Here is a 25,166-nt window from a genome sequence, read left to right as displayed (position 1 = left end):
TCACAGCACAGCTTGAGAGTCTTCTGATGTGACTCTTTATTGAGATGGAACAAACTATGGCAGCATATTACAGCAATAAATTAAAGCAGTTAGATCTCTTTTACATAATATTAATAATACAAATAATAATAAAGAAAAGAAAAACAACAAAACACACCAAAAAAAGAAGAAAAAAGGACAAAAACAGGTCAATTCAGTTAGCTATACATTAAGAATTGAGTTGGAAATAGTCATGCATACAAGAGAAGCAGATCGTGATATAAAAAGGGGAAAATTAGGAAAAACAGTAAATGATTGCAATGCAAAAATGCTTTTCTTATGATTTCATAAGATTTTATGTCTTGTTTTCCAGGGGAATTAATCCAGATTATAAATAAAATAAAACCAGATTATTTTTCTCACCTTATTGGCAGATAATTTTGCTTTTTTTGGAGCAAAAACTCACTTAATTTGTATTTATTTCCCCAGAAAACAAGACATAATATCTTATGGCATTTTACTACTTTAGTAAATGCATCTTGATTTAAGATTTTTTTGATATTTGGACTGAAAACAAGACAAAAATAAAAAGTAAGAAAAGCATTTTTTGCGGTGTAAATGATTAATGGTTTAGTAGCAAGACAATGTGAGTGAAAATCAGTTGGGAATCAAGCTATTTTGTGATGTTTTCTGATGTGTTTAATGTCACACTAACACACTGAACCCTGTCAGACGCTGTTCGCTGAAGAGGATCCGAGTAGAAGGACAGTAACCGGACACTGGCTGGCGAAGGCCGATGTGTGTATCAGTATGAACCTGTTTGAGCCGGCTAAAGTCCTGCTGAATCACACACACCTGACAGCCGAGGTGAGCGTGGACAAACACACATGAAGGAATTCCTCTTGAAATTTAGCAATGACTGAAAGTGTTGAATGATTGTTGTATGAGAAGTCTCATGTTTTGTTAGTAAACTACAAAAGTGTCTGTTAGGAAATAAAGTAAGACATTTAATTATTAAAACATCTGCCAATAATCAGTGTGAGCTCAGATTTAAACAGATTTTTGGATGGAAAAAATAAGACCTTTTGTGTAATGATAGGCAAGTTATTCCTGGAGAAATCATAGGTTTGTATTTCTGATTTAAGACCAGTTAATTAACTAAATAACACATATTGCACTAGATTTAATATAAAATCATTATTTAAATTAAGTGAACTACCGTTCAAAAGTCACCAAAGCTGCATTTATTTGATCAAAAATACAGTAAAAACAGTGAAATATTATTGTAATGTAAATCATCAGTTTTCTATGTGAATATATAGTAAAGTGTAATTTATTCCTGTGATCAAAGCTGAATTTTCAGCATCATTACTCCAGTCTTCAGTGTCACATGATCCTTCAGAAATCATTAATATGATGATTTGATGATCAAGATACATTTATGATTATTATCAGTGTTCATATTTTTGTGGAAACTGTGATACATTTTATTTCTCAGGATTCTTTGATGAATAGAACGTTCAAAAGAACAGCATTTATTTAAAACAGAATCTTTTGTAACATTATAAATGTCTTTACTGTCACTTTTGATCAATTTAATGCGTCCTTGTCATTATTATTTTTTTCATACTGACTGCACATGTTTGAATGGGTGTGTTTGAAGTCATTAAATGCATTTTAGCATAGAAAGTATTTTTAAAGTGTCATTTTCATGGTCCCTACTATCAGTCAATCACCAATATAATTGATCTTACGAGAAAAGAAAATGAATGCCTCTCAAATGTATTTTGTTGTAAAGATATTAATTGTAGATATTTTTCCTGCAGTGTGTAATTCACAGTGTAATTTCAGTCAATCATCCGCTACCTTAACGAGTCCCAGACATGCGCTGCTTCACACACTGCAAACATGCTTTTCTTACTCAGTATTTCTGTCTTGTTTCCAGTCCAAATATCAAACATTCTTAAATCAAGAAGCATTTACTAGATGAGGAAAATACCATAAGGTAGTATGTCTTGTTTTCCGGGGGAATTAATCAAAATTAAGTTTAATACTTAATTAATAATCTTAATTCAAACATTTTTCTTACCCGATTGGCAGATCATTTTGCTTGTTTTAAGCAAAAACTCACCTATTTTTTATTAATTCCCCCAGAAAACAAGACATAATATCTTATGGCATTTTACTCATCTAGTAAATGCTTCTTGATTTAAGAATCTTTAGATATTTGGACTGGAAACAAGACAAAAATACTGAGTAAGAAAAGCATGTTTGCAGTGTTTTCTGTAAAGCTCTTCTTTAAAGATCTTGACGAGGTCTTTGGGGAACTTGGAGGAACTTTAAATGATGCACACCTCATTATTTCTATACGTGTGCTTCAGAAACTTGGTGATCAGACGTCATTGGCCGAGAGTTTACACCTGCTGGCTGTTCTGGCCAATCAGGAGCAGAGATACAGCGAGGCCGTGGTCCTGTGTGAGCGAGCGCAGGAGATCGGAGGAGACGAGGAGTTCTTCTACCGGCTCGTTCAGACGCTGATGAACGCTGTGGTGGGACGAGGAGGACAGGACACGCATCATCAGGTGCACAATGATTGACAGCCAATCAGCCAATTAAATTTAACAGCCAATGATCATGTGTGAAAACACATACATATACTGATCACTTACTAATCAAAACTCAGTGTTTTGAGAAAGAAAGAAATAATTTTTAACCCCCTTGAATTTTTGTTTATAGTGTATGTATATATTTATATATATGTATGTATGTATATATATTTATGCATTATATATACATATACATATATACACACACATACAGTTTCTAAAAGCTATAACAGTAATTGACACCAAACTGATGTCTGCATCAAACTCTTATGAACTCTAATGAACTCTTATGAACTCTAATGAACTCTAATGAACTCTTATGAACTCTTATGAACTCTAATGAACTCTAATGAACTCTTATGAACTCTTATGAACTCTAATGAACTCTAATGAACTCTTATGAACTCTTATGAACTCTAATGAACTCTTATGAACTCTAATGAACTCTTATGAACTCTAATGAACTCTTATGAACTCTAATGAACTCTAATGAACTCTTATGTTTCCATATTATAATATATTACAGCTGCTTTAGTTCTTAGGCTCAATACGTCAAATTAAATGAAAAGTGCATTTGTTGAAAATTTCTATACTATGCATTTCTAGGAGAGTAATGTTGTGAATCGTGCTGTGTGTTGTGCAGGTGTGTGAGATCACAGAACAGGCGTGCGGAACCATCAGAGCGGTTCTAGAGCAGAGACAGAACCGAGCCTCGGCCCTTCGCTTCCTCATCGCGTCGCTGGAGACCAGGTGCACTCACTCACATGATGATCAGCATCTGATGATCTGAGCTGAGTTACAGCGACACTCATTCCTGTGTGTGTGTGTGTGTGTGTGTGTGTGAAGAGGGGCTGTTTTACGCCGGCGTTTGCTTCGTCCTGCGTCTCCGCTGTTCTGTCTGAGTGATGCGGACCTGCAGATGTTGACCTCAGTGTGTGACACACTCACACACACTTCCTCTGAACTCCTGCAGCTGAGATACAGGACACACTCCGCTGAGGCCATGCTAGAACACGCCGACACGCTGAGGTGCAACACGTGAACACGCACGCACACACACACACACAGACAGACACACACACACACACACACACACACAGACAGACACACACACACACACTCACACGCACACACACACTCACACTCACACACACACACACACACACACACACACACACACACACACACACTCACACACACTCTAACACACATGCACACACGCACACACACACTCACACACACACAGGCACACACACACTCTAACACACATGCACATGCACACAGGCGCACGCACACTCACACACACACACACACACACACACACACACTCACACACACAGACACACACACAGACACACACAGACACACTCTCACACACACTCACACACACAGGCACACACACAGGCGCACACACATTCACACGCACACACACACACGCGCACACACACACTCACACACACTCACACACACTCTAACACACATGCACGCGCACATACACACTCACTCACTCAAGTTTGGGGTCAAAATTTAATATTTTACGTTTATTAAAGTGACAGTAAAAATGTATTATGTTACAAAATATTTTTATTTTACATTGTAATAATTTTTCAAAATAATAAAATAAAAAAAAATTATCAAATAAATGTGGCCTTGGTGAGCAAAAGACACATTAAAAATCTTACCAACCCCAAACTTTTGAACAGTAGTGTATGTAATGTTTTTTTGGGTGAGATTTGACTTGGAAATATTCATGACCTTTTCATATATTCATAAACATCACCTTTGATCTTTCTCTACTTCAGTAATCCTGCTTTGTGACAAATGCATTTTTAAACCAACAAAAACTTTGTGTTCTCTCATTTAATTCCAGGTCTCAATTAATCAAAGGTCATGTGACCAGAATTAAATGCACGTTGTTGTTTGTTTGTAGATTTGAATCGGATGTTGTATTTTGTGTTTTCATCCAGAATGCTGGCTGTTGATGCGTCGAGTGAAGAGGAGAAACAGCGCCACCTTCTGCACGCCTTCGCCATTATGAAGAAAGCCGTGTTTCTTCAGGAGGAAGTCGTCGCTGAAGCCCTGAACGTTCTTCCTCCTCACGAGGTACGAGATGTTTGATGATCATCAGAAGCACGTTGCATTAATCACATTTGTTTGTCGATAACCCGTTTCTTTCGAGGGGAACAAACGTGATTAGCACACGGGGAAATGTGATTGGGTTCTGCGTTCGTTAAGCTCTCTGGAACAGCTCACCGGCTCATCTAATTCATTTTGCCTCACGCTGCATTATGGATTTTCATTTTCTCAAACGGATTATCTTATTACAAAGCTCTCTAGGTGCTCGTACTTATGAAAAGAGGGCGATGAACACATTGACCAAATGAGGAAATCTGAATTGCTAAAGTAATTAGACTCTTGTGCCTTTTGATTTAAAGGAATTGTTCAAAATCCTGCTGTCATTTATTCACTTTTAAACAGGAGATATTTTGAAGAATCTCCAAGCTGCTCTTGGTCCATATGAGGAAAGCCAAAATAAAAGTTTGGTTTAACTTGAAGAAATTGTGACCGAAATATAGCACTATTGTATTGTAGAATTTACCTCTCAAAGTTATAATATTAATAATAATAAAATCATTTAACTTTAAGGAATAATCACACAGTATTTTAACAGTAAACCTCAGTATTTTGTTTGCAAATAAACTTATTACATTTTAAAAGATTAAATAAATTGTCATTGTTTTATGTCTTTATTTTATTACTTCATTTTTGATAATAAATTTTTATTAAATTATAAATCAAGAAAAATTAAAACACAGCAAAATTTCTGTAAAAATAAAACATTTCATAGGGCCGTGTTATTGTAAAATGATAATAATAAATTATTAAGTTGTTAAAGTTTTATGAATTCAATTGATTAGAGATGCATTAAAATGATTATCAGAACAACTAAAAGGAAAATCACAGAATTTTGGAAAAATAAAATGGAATTTTGGAAAAAATAACATGTTAAACTTGTTTAACTTCAAGTAAATTGTTGTTACATTGTATACGTTTGATGATTTCTATTATTTATTGATCAATTGATTACTTGGATTTAATGTAACAATGAATTGGAGTCCAGAAAAAAAAAGGAATCTAGAAAATTTAAAATGAAAAAAAAAAAAAAATCAAAGGAATTTTGGGGAAAATAAAGCATATTTTCATAGGGCCCTGAAACACATTAAAGCAGATTTCATCTAGATTTCCTTTTGTTTTCCACAGAAGAACGAACATCAGGTTCGACGACACGAGGGCGAGTAATGATGACAGAATTACTGTTTTGTCCCTTTAAATCACAAATGCAAACTGAACCGCTGCTTGTTTGCAGGCATGCATTCTGGATCCGTCTGTGGGATCATGCATAAATCAGAACACATGTTGTTTGCACCTGATTTAACACCTGCGCTGGCTTTAACACCAGCGTCTGATGGAGGTTTATTCCTCCGTTAGATTGAGTCTCTCCTACAGCAGATGGTGCTGCCGCCCCGAACACGTCAATCCAGCACACACGTCTCTGTTCACTCACATATATTACACTGAGAACGGCTGGCTTTCCCATAAAGAGCCCTTCGAGAGATATGTCTCAGTGATGCATGAGACAAAACCTGCCATCGGTTTTGAGAATAGGAAATAACCTCCGTTTTGATGATCACTAGAATAAAACAAACCATTGCACTTTATTTTTATCACTGTAAAAAAACTCTGAAAAAAACATCTGGAAGATCTCAAGTAAACAGTCAATAATAAAACAAGACCAAATTAAAAAAATTAAGCACAAATTAATACAAGAGAACAAAGATACAAATTAAATAAAGTACTTTACAGTGCTTGTGAAAACTGTAGCCTATTACTGAGACCTATTAAAGCTACAGACGTTATTCAGTGAATCATTCTCACTTTTTCTTTTGTTCTTTAGTTGTTTGATTAACTTTATTAACATAAGAAACAGGAGGTAAATGATTCACTTTAAAACTGAATGCACTGACCCGCGACACATCTGAGATTTTCTTAAATTCTCCCTGTAGTCAATCATTTTATCCCTTAAAACTCATCTTTGATCACCAAAATGACATATTTAAGCATTTTTCATGTCTTAAAATATCTTGAATGTAACTCGACACCCTTGCCTCATTTAGTATGCGTGGTTCTATGAATATGCAAATGAGCTCCGCCTCCACTCACTCACTCAGCTCAGAGATCCACTGGTTGACGATCACACGTTGATCTGATTGGTTACAAGGTAGTTTGTGACGTCAGAAACACCAGCGATTTCAAAGCGTGTTTTTGAGACTGTCTTTGGTTCACTGCAGTTTTAAGGAGAAAATACTCAGCAATGGAGTCGACTTATGAATTTACACATGGTTTGTCTTAAAGCACATTACAAACACCACATAGACACACAAACAACATTAAAAGCTGGACTTTCACCACAGGGGGACTTTAAGATTGAAGAAGTGAATGAACAAAAGAAGTGTTTTTGGTCACGTAACTCATTTGTGAACCGGTCGTTCCTGTAAGACCGGGTCACTTCCTGTTTTCATCCTCCATTTCCTCAGTCTCTGACCCTGATGAATAATTCATAACCCGTTCAGCGTTCGCTCTTCTAACCCAGATTTACAGCGGGATTGCTCTAGCAAAAGTGTTTGTGGGAAACAAATCAGACGCACTTTTACTGAGTTTGGTTTCCATGCTTCTGCACGTTCACAGATTAATTATTCAAACAAATCTATCTATAAATTACAGGAACATCTGTCTGTATGTCTGTCTGTGTCTGTCTGTGTGTCTGTCTGTGTCTGTCTGTGTGTGTGTCTGTCTGTGTCTGTCTGTGTGTCTGTCTGTGTGTGTGTCTGTCTGTGTGTCTGTCTGTGTGTCTGTCTGTGTGTCTGTCTGTGTGTGTGTCTGTGTCTGTCTGTGTGTCTGTCTGTGTGTCTGTCTGTGTGTCTGTCTGTGTCTGTCTGTGTCTGTCTGTGTGTGTGTCTGTCTGTGTGTCTGTCTGTGTGTCTGTCTGTGTGTGTGTCTGTGTCTGTCTGTGTGTCTGTCTGTGTGTCTGTCTGTGTGTCTGTCTGTGTCTGTCTGTGTGTCTGTCTGTGTCTGTCTGTGTGTCTGTCTGTGTCTGTCTGTGTCTGTCTGTGTGTGTGTCTGTCTGTGTGTCTGTCTGTGTGTGTGTCTGTGTGTCTGTCTGTGTCTGTCTGTGTCTGTCTGTGTGTCTGTCTGTGTCTGTCTGTGTCTGTCTGTGTGTGTGTCTGTCTGTGTGTCTGTCTGTGTGTGTGTCTGTGTCTGTCTGTGTGTGTGTCTGTGTCTGTCTGTGTGTGTGTCTGTCTGTGTCTGTCTGTGTGTCTGTCTGTGTCTGTCTGTGTGTGTGTGTGTCTGTCTGTGTGTCTGTCTGTGTGTGTGTCTGTGTCTGTCTGTGTGTCTGTCTGTGTGTCTGTCTGTGTCTGTCTGTGTGTGTGTCTGTCTGTGTCTGTCTGTGTGTCTGTCTGTGTCTGTCTGTGTGTGTGTGTGTCTGTCTGTGTGTCTGTCTGTGTGTGTGTCTGTGTCTGTCTGTGTGTCTGTCTGTGTGTCTGTCTGTGTCTGTCTGTGTGTCTGTCTGTGTGTCTGTCTGTGTGTCTGTCTGTGTGTGTGTCTGTGTCTGTCTGTGTGTCTGTCTGTGTGTCTGTCTGTGTCTGTCTGTGTGTCTGTCTGTGTGTCTGTCTGTGTCTGTCTGTGTCTGTCTGTGTGTCTGTCTGTGTCTGTCTGTGTGTGTGTCTGTGTGTCTGTCTGTGTCTGTCTGTGTGTCTGTCTGTGTCTGTCTGTGTGTCTGTCTGTGTGTCTGTCTGTGTCTGTCTGTGTGTGTGTGTGTGTGTGTGTCTGTCTGTGTCTGTCTGTGTGTGTGTCTGTCTGTGTCTGTCTGTCTGTGTGTCTGTGTGTGTCTGTCTGTGTGTCTGTCTGTGTGTGTGTCTGTCTGTGTGTCTGTCTGTGTCTGTCTGTGTGTGTGTGTGTCTGTCTGTGTGTCTGTCTGTGTGTGTGTCTGTGTCTGTCTGTGTGTCTGTCTGTGTGTCTGTCTGTGTCTGTCTGTGTGTCTGTCTGTGTGTCTGTCTGTGTGTCTGTCTGTGTGTGTGTCTGTGTCTGTCTGTGTGTCTGTCTGTGTGTCTGTCTGTGTCTGTCTGTGTGTCTGTCTGTGTCTGTCTGTGTCTGTCTGTGTGTCTGTCTGTGTGTGTGTCTGTGTGTCTGTCTGTGTCTGTCTGTGTGTCTGTCTGTGTCTGTCTGTGTGTCTGTCTGTGTGTCTGTCTGTGTCTGTCTGTGTGTGTGTGTGTGTGTGTCTGTCTGTGTCTGTCTGTGTGTGTGTCTGTCTGTGTCTGTCTGTCTGTGTGTCTGTCTGTGTCTGTCTGTGTGTCTGTCTGTGTGTCTGTCTGTGTGTCTGTCTGTGTGTCTGTCTGTGTGTCTGTCTGTGTGTCTGTCTGTGTCTGTCTGTGTGTGTGTCTGTTAACCGCATATCTCTCAAACCGTTAGTCCGATGACATAAAAAATTCAAATCCAGATTTGGATTTTCAAAGATTTATTATAAAAATGGATTATTTTTCCCCAAAAATGCAATAAATTCATGACACTTTTTTTTCAAAATGCTATCATATTGAAACTGTTGAAATCAGCCATCACTAAGAAATATCTCCTGAACTTTTCTGACGGCGATCAGCTCACAAAAACTGATTTTGCACGGGCACTTTGCACTGCTCCCTGAATCAACGCGCTTATTCATTTGTGGATGTAAACTGAATCTGTAAGTCAGCTGTGCTGTTTACTTCTGAATATATTTCATTCTGGTGCGCTTAAAGTTATCGCTACTGTGTAATAGTAGCCTATGCTATTCACCAACTAAACATATCCTATTCAATGCATTCACAGTCTCTTTCACGGGCATCATTTGTAGTAGCCTATTCACAAACTGTTTCCTCAAGCATAGCGTTTTCTCAGAGTTCACTGTGTGCTTTCTACCATGCACAAATAACAAATGTCACTGAACTTTTGCTGTGCAATTGTAACAATGAGCACTCAAACACACCAAACCAACAATTACTAAAAACACACTCAAAAACTGATTTTGCACGGGCATTTTGCACTAGTTATTTCAATTCAAGTCGTGTAATCGTGTTCTGTATTTGAATGATTCATCGAGTATGTAAATGTTTGCTTGTTTTTGTAATGTTCATCAAATTATAATAAGGCAATGATTAATCATGATTAATCGCATCCAAAATAAAAGTTTTTGTTTACATAATATATGTGTGTGTACTGTGTATAATTATTTAGTATATATAAATATACACACATGCATGTATATATTTAAGAAAAATGTGTTATTTATATATAAAATATTGATATTATGTATAATATAAATGATGTATAAATATATATACAGTATATACATGCAAATATGTACTATATATATATATATATATAATGTATGTCTGTATTTATATATACAAAATAATTATACACAGTACACACACATATGTAAACACAAACTTTTATTTTGGATGCGATTAATCGCGATTAATCATTGCCCAGCATTAAATAATAACTGTCACTCAAACAATAATGCTCATTAATGGTCAAATATGTATTCTTCACACACACCATCACATCAATTCTCATTCTCAGTTTCTCGTTGAAAGTAAATGTCTCATTATGCGAGTAAAAGAGCTGAACTGCATATTGACTTGAACAATCAACAGAATCCAGATGATAATCAGTGTTTGTTGTAGCCATTACATTCATATGGTTTCATATTTTTGTTCAAATTTTATGATATTATTTGTTTGTTTTGTTTTGTTTTAATCTGTTAATTAAGAAAGAAAACATCAAAAATGGGATACGTCATAAAGGGCGTGAATATGTCGGAGACAATTTTTGACCACTTCATAAGTTGCGTTTTGTATCATTTGTACCTTAATTTCAATCAGTGTTTTGTAAATCAATGATCTGGATTTAAATAAGAAGAAAACAAACAACGCTTGGTGGCATAAAGTGTGTAGCAAAACACGAGTCCACTACCATGCCTCCGCGGCCTGAGAGAAGGCCCACACAATGTTGGTTCAGTGTCCGAAATCCACACTGACGCAGATCAGAATGAAGTTGTGATGTTCTCATGTGTGTGTGTGTGTGTGTGTGTCTCCTGCAGTCCGGTTGGCGTAACCTCCCTGCGGTGCGTGTGTGTGTGTGTCTGAGACTGGCTCTGGCCGATCTCGCCCTGTTCATGCTGGACCTCCAGTGTGCCGAGGAGAACAGGAAGTCCATCAGCCGGGACAGGAAGTGCTCAGTGGAGAGAGCAGTGGAGGACTTCATCAGCGCTGATCTCACTGAACATGAGAGGGTGAGTGTGTGTGTGTGTGTGTGTGTGCGTGTGTGTGTGTGTGTGTGTGTGTGTGTGTGTGATTGTGTGTGTGTGTGTGAGAAACCCACCAATCATGAGAGGGTGAGTGTGTGTGTGTGTGTGTGTGTGTGTGTGTGTGTGTGTGTGGAGAGAGCAGTGGAGGACTTCATCAGCGCTGATCTCACTGAACATGAGAGGGTGAGTGTGTGTGTGTGTGTGTGTGTGTGTGTGTGTGTGTGAGAAACCCACCAATCATGAGAGGGTGAGTGTGTGTGGAGAGAGCAGTGGAGGACTTCATCAGCGCTGATCTCACTGAACATGAGAGGGTGAGTGTGTGTGTGTGTGTGTGTGTGTGTGTGTGTGTGTGTGTGTGTGTGTGCGTGTGTGTGTGTGTGTGTGTGTGTGTGTGTGTGTGTGTGATTGTGTGTGTGTGTGTGTGAGAAACCCACCAATCATGAGAGGGTGTGTGTGTGTGTGTGTGTGTGTGTGTGTGTGTGTGTGTGTGTGTGGAGAGAGCAGTGGAGGACTTCATCAGCGCTGATCTCACTGAACATGAGAGGGTGAGTGTGTGTGTGTGTGTGTGTGTGTGATTGTGTGTGTGTGTGTGTGTGTGTGAGAAACCCACCAATCATGAGAGGGTGAGTGTGTGTGGAGAGAGCAGTGGAGGACTTCATCAGCGCTGATCTCACTGAACATGAGAGGGTGAGTGTGTGTGTGTGTGTGTGTGTGTGTGTGTGTGTGTGTGTGTGCGCGTGTGTGTGTGTGTGTGTGTGTGTGTGTGTGTGATTGTGTGTGTGTGTGTGTGAGAAACCCACCAATCATGAGAGGGTGTGTGTGTGTGTGTGTGTGTGTGTGTGTGTGTGTGTGTGTGTGTGGAGAGAGCAGTGGAGGACTTCATCAGCGCTGATCTCACTGAACATGAGAGGGTGAGTGTGTGTGTGTGTGTGATTGTGTGTGTGTGTGTGTGTGTGAGAAACCCACCAATCATGAGAGGGTGAGTGCGTGTGTGTGTGTGTGTGTGTGTGTGTGTGGAGAGAGCAGAGGAGGACTTCATCAGTGCTGATCTCACTGAACATGAGAGGGTGTGTGTGTGAGAAACCCACCAATCATGAGAGGGTGAGTGTGTGTGTGTGTGTGTGTGTGTGTGGAGAGAGCAGTGGAGGACTTCATCAGTGCTGATCTCACTGAACATGAGAGGGTGTGTGTGTGTGTGTGTGTGTGTGTGTGTGTGTGATTGTGTGTGTGTGTGTGTGTGTGAGAAACCCACCAATCATGAGAGGGTGAGTGTGTGTGTGTGTGTGTGTGTGTGTGTGTGTGTGGAAAGAGCAGTGGAGGACTTCATCAGCGCTGATCTCACTGAACATGAGAGGGTGTGTGTGTGTGTGTGTGTGTGTGTGTGTGAGAGGGTGAGTGTCAGGGTTATAGACTTCTTTCTGGCCACTAGAGGCCGCTATTGCGTCTATTGTTGGTTTTCAGTCTGTCATGATGTCATATTGTTGTCACCTGTGCCTTGTTCCCTGTTTGTGTATTTAAAGCCCATTCAGACAGGATTAGCTTTACCAGGGTAGATGGAGTAATGTGATTTTACCACAGGACGTCTGTAATATTAATGGCCAGTTCACACGGGAGAGGAGATCTCAGTAACACTAGCAGAAGTGGGAGTAACTCGATTCACACACCGCCGTCACTCCTGTCCTCATGTGTGTGTTACGCTGCTTCCTGATATCACGTGCGCAAACACATATAACCTATATTTATATATATAAAACTGTTATGTCCGGTCGAACGATGTGTTAATTAACTTCAGATTGGATTGTGTTGGTAATAGGCACTTACCTCACGCTAAAAGATGTTTCGTGCCTCTAACGAGTGCTGTCGATCTTCTCTCTGATCTGATGGTGTGTGTGGGAAACTACTTTTAAACAGGAAATGATGGAGTAGTAGATCTACAGTAGATCACTCGAGGTCCGCAGATAATACTAGTCCAGTGTGAATAGGGATGTTGTCCGTAATGATCACTGAGATGCACTTTTGGACGGGACTAAAATCACTGAGAAGCTCTGGTACTTTACTCCACCTCTCCATGGTAAACCTGTCCTGTCTTCACTCACTCTTCTCATGAGTGCTTCGCTCAGTGTTTCTCGTGTCATGATCACGTCGAGCTCAATCTCTGGCTCTGCTTGTTGACTGCTTTAAAATCTACTTTGTTCCTGGAATGGTTCCTTTGTTTTGTTTTCTTGACATTTGCTTTTTGAATATTTTGGAGTTTCTCACAGATCTTCTTTGTTTGTGAACTTTTGAGATCTTCCTGCTGGAACTATTCCTCTTCTCTTGTGTTGACTCTCGAGAACATCTTTATATTCCCTCTGGATTTACTTTGTGGACGTTTTTGGAGTTGACTTTTTGATTTTTCCTTTGAAAGTTTGTACTTGCCTTTCATCAAATTAAAGATCTGAAATCTTTTCCCCAGAACTGTCATCTGGTTTATCTGCAGTGGGTTTTCACACTTGTCCTGTGTGTGTGTGTGTGTGTGTGTGTCCTCAGGACTGGTCTGCTGTGGGACTCTCTCTGGCTCAGGACGCTCTGACGCTCCTCTCATCTGTCAGTTCGCTCTCGCTGGACTGTGTGGAGACCAGGGCTCGTTCGCTCGGCATGCTGGGAAGGTGTCTGAGAATACTAACCCAGCAGAGAGACCCGCTGTACCCATGCACACTGCGGGACGAGCCCGTCGCGGTACACACACACACACACACACACACACACACACACCGACTGCTTAAAATGCCCTTTAAATGTCATGGAAATTCCATGTTTTCTAGTTATGCACTACTCTACAATATTTTATAATATTGTATACACACACTCTCATATAATGCATATGATGAAAAGTGTTACGTCTATTCAGCAAGGATGCTTTAAATTGATCGAAAGTGACAGTATAAACACATTAAATCAAATAAATGCTGTTTGAATCCTGACAAATAAAATGCATCACAGTTTACAGAAAAATAGTATTTGATAATAATCATAAATGATTCTTAAGCATCAAATCATCATATTAGAGTGATTTCTGAAGGATCATGTGACACTGAAGACTGGAGTAATGATGCTGAAAATACAGCTTTGATCACAGGAATAAATTACACTTTACTATATATTCACATAGAAAACAGATGATTTACATTACAATAATATTTCACAATATTTAGTGTATTTTTTACATTTTTGTTTAATTTTTACATGTCCAATTTGTGCATGATTTGCTGTTTTAAGGCATTTTTTGATCAATGAATCAGAATTGATCAGGGCTGTGTTTCCCATACGCATCATAGTTGAATGATGAGGCTTTTCCCTGAAAGCACAGTTTATGTGACTGGAACTACAGCTCGACAGTTTTGACGCCAGACCGGTTTTGGGAAACAGTCGTGACTGGCTAGTTAGTTTCTACAATGATGCGTTAAGCTATGGTGGTTAAGCAGTGAGCGAATGACTAGAAAGGTTGAAAAAAAATCATTAAACATTGATGGAAACCTAGTTATAATGTTTTTAAAAAATCGTTTTTGTCATTTGTCCTTGAAAATGGCAGTCTCCCACCCAGCAGCATCATTACATATTCACATCGTGTAGTTAAGAGGGTCTGAGAGGAAAATAAGCTTTTATGTCAGTCACAGTATAGATTTTCATTCTTCTCCACCTGTTTAAACGCTTGATTCTGCGCTCGGCATTAATGCACCCTCTTGAAGACGCTTTTCTCCAGACTGTCATTGATTGACATGGACTCAATATGAGCTGTTCCACCAGGATGAGGACGGGACAGAGAGACGGGAAAACCAGGACTATAATGAAGAGGAACAACTGAAGACAGAAACTGAGAAGAGACGACGTGCAGGCAAAAGTGCAGAGCTGCAGGTACATGTGCACACACACACACACACATTCACACTCACACACACACACAACGATGTGCAGGCAAAAGTGCAGAGCTGCAGGTACATGTGCACACACACACACACACACACACACACACACACTCACACTCACACAACGACGTGCAGGCAAAAGTGCAGAGCTGCAGGTACATGTGCACACACACACACACTCACACTCACACACACACACACAACGACGTGCAGGCAAAAGTGCAGAGCTGCAGGTACATGTACACACACACATTCACACACACACACACACACACACACACACACACAACGACGTGCAGGCAAAAGTGCAGAGCTGCAGGTACATGTGCACACACACACACACTCACACTCACACACACACACACACACACACACAACGACGTGCAGGCAAAAGTGCAGAGCTGCAGGTACATGTGCACACACACACACACTCACACTCACACACACACACACACACACTCACACACACACACACACACACACACAACGACGTGCAGGCAAAAGTGCAGAGCTGCAGGTACATGTGCACACACACACACACACACACACACACACACTCACACTCACACAACGACGTGCAGGCAAAAGTGCAGAGCTGCAGATACATGTGCACACACACACACACACACTCACACACACACACACACACACACAACGATGTGCAGGCAAAAGTGTAGAGCTGCAGGTACATGTGCACACACACACACTCACACTCACACAACGACGTGCAGGCAAAAGTGCAGAGCTGCAGGTACATGTGCACACACATACACACTCACACTCACACACACACACACACACACACAACGACGTGCAGGCAAAAGTGCAGAGCTGCAGGTACATGTACACACTCACACTCACACACACACACACACACACAACGACGTGCAGGAAAAAGTGCAGAGCTGCAGGTACATGTGCACACACACACACACACTCACACACACACACACACACACACACACAACGACGTGCAGGCAAAAGTGCAGAGCTGCAGGTACATGTGCACACACACACACACACACACACACTCACACAACGACGTGCAGGCAAAAGTGCAGAGCTGCAGGTACATGTGCACACACACACACACACACACTCACACACACACAACGATGTGCAGGCAAAAGTGCAGAGCTGCAGGTACATGTGCACACACACACACACACACACTCACACACACACAACGACGTGCAGGCAAAAGTGCAGAGCTGCAGGTACATGTACACACACACACTCACACACACACACACACACACACAACGACGTGCAGGCAAAAGTGCAGAGCTGCAGGTACATGTGCACACACACACACACACACACACTCACACACACACACACACACACAACGATGTGCAGGCAAAAGTGCAGAGCTGCAGGTACATGTGCACACACACACACTCACACTCACACACACACACAACGATGTGCAGGCAAAAGTGCAGAGCTGCAGGTACATGTGCACACACACTCTCTCACACACACACACTCACACACACTCTCTCACACACACACACACATATACATTCATGTCATTCATGTAATTTTGTGCATATGCATGTCATTTTTGGCTGTGTAGTTTAAGTTTGCAATATTAAAAAGTGTGTGTGTGTGTGTGTGTGTTATCAGAGCAAGCGGAGGGCAGCGCAGCGGCTGTTGGCTCAGGCCAGTGAAACTCTCAGTCAGTCTGTGAGTCTGAGTCTTCATCACGACCTTCCTCATCTTCTTCCTCCTGTGTGCTCAGATCTGCTGGAGTGTCACGATCAGTTTGACCTCGGCGCCAGCGGACAGTTCCTCGCTCTACTGCAGGTGTGTGTTCATAACTCACTCTGTCATCACGCACTCAAACACCTGTGACTTAGAAATTAGCAGTCATTTGAATGCTTTAGTGTTTGTGACCTGCATGTACACATGTGATGTGTGAGCGTGTGTGTGCTGATGAATATTGATCTGATCTCAGAGCGGTGTGTGCTGTGCCGAGATGTGCTCCGTCCTGCTCTCGATCTGCTCCGGTGTCAGTGAGTCTCAGGTGTGTGTGCTGATGAACCTGCGGGAGAAGCTGCTGTCTTCACAGGGTCACAGACCAGACGGTGTGCTGACAGCAGTGAGTCGAGAGCTCGGCCGTCTCTCTAAGGTACTCACTGACAGCCTGTTCATGTTAATGCACTCACCCTGTCACGGGCCGTTCACACTACATGTGGTCCTTCAGCATAGTATGCATGTCATTTTGTGTTTATGCATGTCATTTTGTGTTTATGCATGTCATTTTTGTGTATATGCATGTCATGTTGTGCATATGCATGTCATTTTTGTGTATATCCATGTCATTTTGTGCATATGAATGTCATTTTGTGCATATCCTGTTAAGCTGCAACCCCACTTTTGAAAAATCCACAGAAATGGCATACCCAAACTGAAACAGATACAGTTCATGAACCCTTTGCACTAAATACACAAGTATGATCTCATTTGAAAGCTGACACCTGGCAGGTTATTGTCAATGTAGAATTAATTATTGTCATAATGAAAAAATTTTTTTTAAATAGCTTCAAAGTTTTGTTATTAGACACTTATTTTTATGAAACATCTTCATGAAAATAAAATTGAAGTTGGCACTGTAGCAATCTAGAAATGCACTGCAGCTAAAGCCATATGTGTGACCATGTTATATTTAAAATCTGAAGATGGTAAGTCTAAAACTCTGTATTTAGTTAAATGTTTTTCAAGATCATGTCATATATGACTTTATTTTGATTAGACTCTAAAATGCTACTGATGTTTAGTCATCATCTAAGCATCCATTCAGTCTTTTGTCTCTATTGTTTTGTGGTGCAAACGATCCCCATTCAGTCTCAGTCTCCCCATGCACACATTCACACCTCTCCAGCCTGGTTATGGCTCTAAATATGCATTTCTTTTGTCTGCATTATAGTTACTATGTTACTAACATTATAGTTACTAACTGGCTATTCACAGGCTATTCATAGGGTTTCAAACCCTAATTTCTTTTGTCAAAGTTCTCACTTACATTTGAACACTTACATTTGCCCTTCTTGAATAAAGAAACATTTCAGTAAGCATCCCTATTTAGAAAAAATCATAAAAGAATAACTACTAGGTGGCAGGTGCACCTGGGGATAGCTAGCATGTTAGCTTAGCACACCATCAATACACGACCATTTATGAGATTAAAACCATGTTTGTGCTCCAAACTTACTTTATAACGCAAGTCGAGTGTTTTAAATAATCTTCTGTGATCTAATTTGGCTTCAGATAAAAAAATCAGACAGAAAATATATTATTTTATAGTATTCTGCACGATGATAAAGTCTATATCGATTAGCATTACATTATAAATATAATCTATTATTATGAAAATACCTGGCATGGCTCGAAGAACACAGGTAACTCAAATGTCATTGCAATCATGTTTATTGTCTTCAAAACATCTTTATCTGCATGTTACATCCATTACAGCAATCTCTCTGTTAGCTGTGTGTGTATCAGTGACGTCCTGGAATGTCACATGATTATGGCTCTTCTTCATGTGTTCCATATATGGACTATTATTGTGCATATAGCGCCCTCAGGCTGTTGGTATGGATTGAAAACACATTACATCAGTATCCAGCGCTCATAATGATTACATCGACGCATTTGGGTATAAATTCAATAAATATTATTCCTGTCTATAGAAATCTGATGTAAACCTATGAGAATCTATCAATATAGATTCAATATAAAAACGGCTGACGCTCATAATTCATATTAAAGGTATCGACTCATTTTTTCATTTCATAACTCCTGACACAAATTAAGAAATAACTGTCGCTATAAGTTTCTCAGAATACAATAGTGGTCAAATACTGAAACTTGAGTCATATCTTTTTAATGATGTATAGTTTGTCAAGGTATAACATTAAATGTGATAGTAACTTTGAACTAAATAAAAAAAAAAAAACGCTTCAGTGCGCGGGCGCACTGGCAACGGTTAACAGGATATGCATGTCATGTTGTGCATATGCATGTCATTTTGTGCATATGCATGTCATGTTGTGCATATGCATGTCATTTTTGTGCATATTCATGTCATTTTTGTGTATATCCATGTTATTTTGTGCATATGCATGTCATTTTGTGCATATTCATGTCATTTTTGTGTATATCCATGTCATTTTGTACATATGAATGTCATTTTGTGCATATGCATGTCATGTTGTGCATATGCATGTCATTTTTGTGCATATGCATGTCATGTTGTGCATATGCATGTCATTTTGTGCATATGCATGTCATTTTGTGCATATGCATGTCATTTTTGTGCATATACATGTCATGTTGTGCATATGCATGTCATTTTTGTGCATATGCATGTCATTTTGTGCATATGCATGTCATTTTTGTGCATATTCATGTCATTTTTGTGTATATCCATGTCATTTTGTGCATATGCATGCCATTTGTGTGCATATGCATGTCATTTTTGTGTATATTCATGTCATTTTTGTGTATATCCATGTCATTTTGTGCATATGCATGCCATTTGTGTGCATATGCATGCCATTTGTGTGCATATGCATGTCATTTTTGTGTATATACAGTACATATCATTTTTGGCTGTGTAGTTCAAGTTTGCAATACATGCAATATAAAAAAGTGAAATGTACAGTAAAAACAGCAGCTGTGGTTGCCAGAACTTTACTGTACATAATACGTTAGCATTTTAAGTTTTACAGATTGAACTTAAATTAATACACTTTATATATATTTCCAAATGCTGATACAGTACGTCTAGTGTGTCGCTCCTTTATAGTCCTTTAGGCTGCTCATATTCATTTACATTTATTCTTTTAGTAGACTTAAGACTTTATGATTACAAATGACGAAACTCATTCAATCAGAAGCGATTCATCCGGAGAAACATTCAGACTAGAACAGAGATGAATTGAGTAGAAGTATTTGAGTTTAGACTGCGATCTGATCAGGATTCACGCTTCATGTGTCTCATCACTCTTTCAGGCCTTCAGTCACCTGACCATCAACCCGAACCACCTGAGGATTCTGGGAGAAATGCCTCCAAACTTCCGGATCCTGCTGCTCCAGCACTCAGAGGACAGGTGGGAGGACAGATTCTATTCTGTTATGGAAATGTGCGTTTAGATTTATGCTTTACAAACTGTTTCAAAGCAGCTTCAACCAAACTGAATATGAAGCATATTTACCGGTAATTCCAGCTGTAAAGACTGTAGTGTCACATTACAAACCAAATCAAACACCATGCTCTACATTCTATTCTATTCTACTGTATTTTATTCTGTTCTATTCTGCCCCTCTGTTCTGTTTTACTGTATTCTATTATCTGTTCTACTCTGCTCTATTGTATTTTACTCTTTTCTATTCTGTTTAATTCTATTGTACTGGTGTTCAAGGACAAGCATTAAGTTGGTTCAGATCATACTTATCTGACCGCTACCATTTTGTCTATTTGAATGGAGAAAAATCGATCATAACTCCAGTAAACTATGGAGTGCCGCAGGGATCTGTGTTGGGCCCTCTGTTATTCTCAATATATATGCTGCCACTTGGAAATATTATAAGGAAACATGGAATTAGTTTCCATTGTTATGCTGATGACACTCAAATCTATATTTCATCACGGCCAGATGAAAACGCAAAATTATCCAATTTGACAGAGTGTGTTAAAGATATAAAAGATTGGATGACGCACAATTTTCTTTTATTAAATCCAGACAAGACAGAGGTACTAATCATCGGTTTAAAAAACCGCCCACAAAACCTCTCACACTACAACTTTAACATAGAAGGATGTCCTGTTACTTTATCCTCTACAGTAAAAGACCTGGGTGTTATACTAGACTGCAACCTGTCTTTTGAAAATCATATTTCATATGTTACAAGAACAGCCTTTTTCCACCTTAGAAACATTGCTAAGCTACGTAACATGCTATCAGTTTCTGATGCAGAAAAATTAGTTCATGCATTCATGACCTCGAGACTAGATTACTGTAATGCTTTATTAGCCGGTTGTCCTGCATCCTCAATAAACAAGCTACAGTTAGTCCAAAATGCCGCCGCTAGAGTTCTTACTAGATCAAGAAAATATGATCATATAACACCAATTTTATCATCACTACATTGGTTACCTATAAAGTTCCGTATTAATTACAAGGTATTGCTACTGACTTATAAAGCCCTAAACGGTTTAGCTCCAGTCTATTTAACGGATCTTCTATCACCCTATAATCCATCGCGCTCTTTAAGATCAATAAATTCGAGGCTTTTGGTCATACCTAGGATATCCAGAACCACCAAAGGAAGGAGAGCATTTTCACATTTAGCTCCAAAACTCTGGAATAGTCTTCCTGATACTGTTCATTGCTCAGACTCGCTCTCCCAGTTTAAAACTAGATTAAAGACGCATCTCTTCAGCCAGGCATTCATATAATACTTTTAATCTTACAGTTAAATCCAACCTCTAGTTCATAAACGCCAGAGGAGAACTGGCCCCCGACTGAGCCTGGGTTCTCCCAAGGTTTTTTTTTTTTTCTCCATTAGGTCACCTGATGGAGTTTTTCGGTTCCTTGCCACTGTTGCCTTTGGCTTGCTCAGTTGGGGATATTTGGGATATTTAATTTAATTAATCAATCAACAATACTATTGATCAGCATTACCAAACGTGGACATTTTCCACTAGAAACAAGCATTGATGTATTATTTTAATTTAATACTGTGAAGCTGCTTTGATACAATCTGTATTGTGAAAAGCGCTATATAAATAAACTTGACTTGACTTGACTTGACTTGACTATTGCATTTTACACTGCTCTGTTCTTCATTTCTCTTTTCTATTCTGTTTAATTCTATGAACTGGTGTGTGTTGTGTGATGGTGTAGTTCTGTGCTGTACGGCGGGTTCTACGAGAGGGTTAAAGCCACAGAGACTCAGAAAGGAAAGAGTGCGACAGGTAACCGTCCAACTAACCTTTACTTTGTTTTTGTGTTTTCACATTTTCCCTCTTTTCATTGCAGACACAGACTTAGTTAATGAGTAATACGTTTACAGTGTCCCTGTTGCGTGTCTTACATGTATTTACTATAGTTATAAAAGTAAATGATGCACAATTACAAGCAACTGAACCCTAAACCAAACCCTTAGCCTGATTATATAGAAAGTTCATGTTGTTTATTAATATTACTTGATACTTATTTATATAATTACACTGTAACAAGAGCACTTTCAAATAAAGTGTAACCAATACTAATACTACTACTACTACTAATAATCAAATTAAAGGTTAATAAATTCAATTTTACATGAATAAAATGAGATCCTTTTGATGATTTGATGATCAAGAAACATTTATGATTATTATCAATGTTGAAAACATTTAATTTTTCAAAATTCTTTGATGAATAGAAAGTTCAAAAGAACAGCATTTATTTGAAATAGAATCTTTTGTAACATTATAAATGTCTTTACTGTCACTTTTGATCAATTTAATGCATCCTTGATGAATAAAAGTATTAATTTCTATAAAAAAGTCTTCTGACCCCAAACGTTTGAGTGCTAGTGTATATATATATATATATATATATATATATATATATATATATTTATATATATATAATTTGGTTGTGAGTTTAATTAGTGTTTTTTTTATGTGCATGCTTTCTACAGTTGTTTGCATTATGAGGCAGTGTGTTTTGCCCAGGTTTGGTGAGGTGGAGATGCTAGAGAGCTGACGTGTGTGTGTGTGTGTGTGTGTGTGTGTTCTCTAGGTGGTCTGATCTGCTCTAGACTGGTCAAGGCCTATGTTCAGAGATCATCTCTACTGAAGCTCCACAAACGCCTGGAAGAGTTCAAACATGTGAGCGCACAGACACACGTGAGACTCCGTTCACAAGCTTTAATGAGGAAACAAAACATGAAAAGCACCTTTCAATGTGGAAAAATGAAGTCTTTCGCTCTCTTTATGAAGGAAGGGAAAGCTGGAGCGCTGGACGAGTGTTTTAAAGCACTGCTTGAGGAAATGGAGAAATACCTGCACCCTGTTCTCTCACAGTTTGACTTTTCATGCTTTAGGTACCAAAACACACACACACACACATATTCATAATCTCATGAATCTGGGGGCGGGAAAATCATATTTGACTTTGGTAACGAGTTATTGCACCTATAAATGTGCCTTCTGTTCATTTCTGTTCCATTGTTAGCGTCCTGTGTGAACTATATGATGATCTGCCCTCATCTTTCTCTAATTTCCTCTTCTGTCTTATCAGTGTTCGTTCCCCGTCCGTCTCCATCTCCACGTCGGCCCGAGCCAAAGACAAGGAGGAGAAAACCACTGATAAACCTCTGCCGGGTACGACACCCTGGACAGACAGAACACGTCTAGAATGGAGATTAGCATTAGCATTAACTGCCTTCAACACTGATAATAATCATAAATGTTTCTTGAGCATCAGATCCTCATATTAGAGTGATTTCTGAAGGATCATGTGACACTGAAGACTGGAGTAATGATGCTGAAAATTCAGCTTTGATCACAGGAATAAATTACACGTTACTATATATTCACATAGAAAACAGATGATTTAAAATGTAATAATATTGTACATTTTTACTGTATTTTTGATCAGATAAATGCAGCTTTGGTGAGCAGAAGAGATGAATGTCTCTACTAGCTTTTCGCCCATGTGTTCAGCGGCTGTTACTAACACTGTCGGAAAATGTTTCTCAAGAGAGCGTATCGGCGCGAGTTTGTATTGATGTGTGCACATAAGAAGATGTTTGATATGGAGATGAAATATGACATCTGAGGAGCTTTAAGGGCTGAAATATTGATCAGATTCGTCTGAGATCAAGTTCATCTTTAGCTGTAAAATAAGCACCGATAAAAAATCCCCACATGCAATGTAAAGCTCACAATAAATAAAGTAAATATAAAGCACACTGAAGCTAACTGAACATCTTCTTATGCATAATTTATGGAACTTCAGAGGACCTATAATTCAATTTTACATGTTTAACTTTCTCCAGTGTGTAATGTTGTTGTGTGATCATGAAGAAGCTCCAGTTCTTCTCTATATCAGAGTCAGTGTTTCTGCACTCCTGAAACGCCTCCAGTGTAGTCTTCAGTTTTCTTTTGACACGTCACATTATTCCTCATTATAATAATTCATGCGCAGAATAAAGGGGCGGGGCCTGGTTGAGTGAGTTAGTAGTGTGTTAAACTGGCGGTTATGGTAAGGGGCGGGACATTTCCCAAACACACTCGAAGCGCTCGACCAATCACAACACACTGCTCCAGCCGACCAATCAGAGCACAGTGTGCTTTTCAGAAGGAGGGGCTTCATAGAGACAGGAAGTAAACAGAGCGTTACTGACAGACTGGGAAGAGAGGAGCCGCAACAATGGAGAATATGAGGAGAATAATCAACATTCAAGCAGGAAAACCTGTTGACTTCGCATAATAGGCCGTCTTTAAAATAAAAGTGCTGAACGTCTGTGTGTGTGTGTGTGTGTGTGTGTGTGTTCTCCAGATCCTGGTGAGTGTGTGGTGATTCTCGCTGACCGGATGTTGTTGGAGTTTCCACTAGAAGCGTTGAGTGTCCTGCAGGCGAACGGCATCGGCTCCACGTCTCGAGACTTCTCACTTCAGGTTCTTCACGCACGTCTGCAGACGGATCGTACAGGTGAGCTTATACTAAACTCCATTATACACGTTATATAGCTTATACTAAACACCATCATCTCTTCTGATGTTTCCACAAAAATATGAAGCAGCACAACTGTGTTTAACATTGATAATAATAATAATAAACGTCTCGCACTAACACATCTTTCCCTCGCTGGTCATAATGGCCTCGCTTATTTTATTTCCTTTTGATATTTTCTTTTTCTTTTTTTAATGTAATTTTTTTTGGAGATTTATTTTATTGTATTTTTTTTAATTTACCTTTAAATTACTAGATTTGATCACTAAATAATAAATAAATAGTAATTTAAGCACATTCCTCACATTCTTTCAACTTAAATTCAAAATAACTCACAATTTCATGCATAACCCTTTTAATTCAGCTCTAAATATCTTACATTGGGTGTCTTTGCCGACCTCTTGTGAAAAAATAATAATATAACATGATATTTAAAGACTGTAGATGTCCTTATATCTCTATATGGATTAAATGAGCTGTTCCGCTGGGTCCTAAAGTCAGTTCTCTTCAGTATGCATTCAGATACACATGGAGA

General features: G+C 39.4%; 1 protein-coding gene across 3 annotated transcripts in view; it reads left to right on the top strand.

Annotated features, from left to right (window-relative positions):
• Positions 1 to 25,166, top strand: part of cfap46 (cilia and flagella associated protein 46) — a 112,343-nt gene that overhangs the window by 71,463 nt on the left and 15,714 nt on the right. Inside the window, exons 35-50 of one of the 3 annotated variants that reach the window (XM_084093968.1) lie at positions 712 to 846; positions 2,361 to 2,561; positions 3,229 to 3,335; positions 3,432 to 3,614; positions 4,553 to 4,688; positions 10,783 to 10,974; positions 13,519 to 13,707; positions 14,776 to 14,883; positions 16,524 to 16,703; positions 16,855 to 17,028; positions 19,914 to 20,011; positions 21,809 to 21,879; positions 22,694 to 22,782; positions 22,894 to 22,997; positions 23,195 to 23,277; positions 24,458 to 24,610. In XM_084093968.1, the coding sequence (XP_083950094.1) occupies positions 712 to 846; positions 2,361 to 2,561; positions 3,229 to 3,335; positions 3,432 to 3,614; positions 4,553 to 4,688; positions 10,783 to 10,974; positions 13,519 to 13,707; positions 14,776 to 14,883; positions 16,524 to 16,703; positions 16,855 to 17,028; positions 19,914 to 20,011; positions 21,809 to 21,879; positions 22,694 to 22,782; positions 22,894 to 22,997; positions 23,195 to 23,277; positions 24,458 to 24,610 (2,203 nt within the window). Of the gene's footprint in view, positions 1 to 711; positions 847 to 2,360; positions 2,562 to 3,228; positions 3,336 to 3,431; positions 3,615 to 4,552; positions 4,689 to 10,782; positions 10,975 to 13,518; positions 13,708 to 14,775; positions 14,884 to 16,523; positions 16,704 to 16,854; positions 17,029 to 19,913; positions 20,012 to 21,808; positions 21,880 to 22,693; positions 22,801 to 22,872; positions 22,998 to 23,194; positions 23,278 to 24,457; positions 24,611 to 25,166 lie in introns of all 3 variants that reach the window. The other 2 variants (XM_084093967.1, XM_084093966.1) reach the window with 2 other exon arrangements.

This window comes from Abramis brama (assembly GCF_963993115.1).
Source record: "Abramis brama genome assembly, chromosome: 19".
Lineage (NCBI taxonomy): Eukaryota > Metazoa > Chordata > Actinopteri > Cypriniformes > Leuciscidae > Abramis > Abramis brama.
The sequence above is the reverse complement of the archived record's forward strand: the minus strand, read 5'-3'. Positions and strand labels throughout refer to the sequence as shown.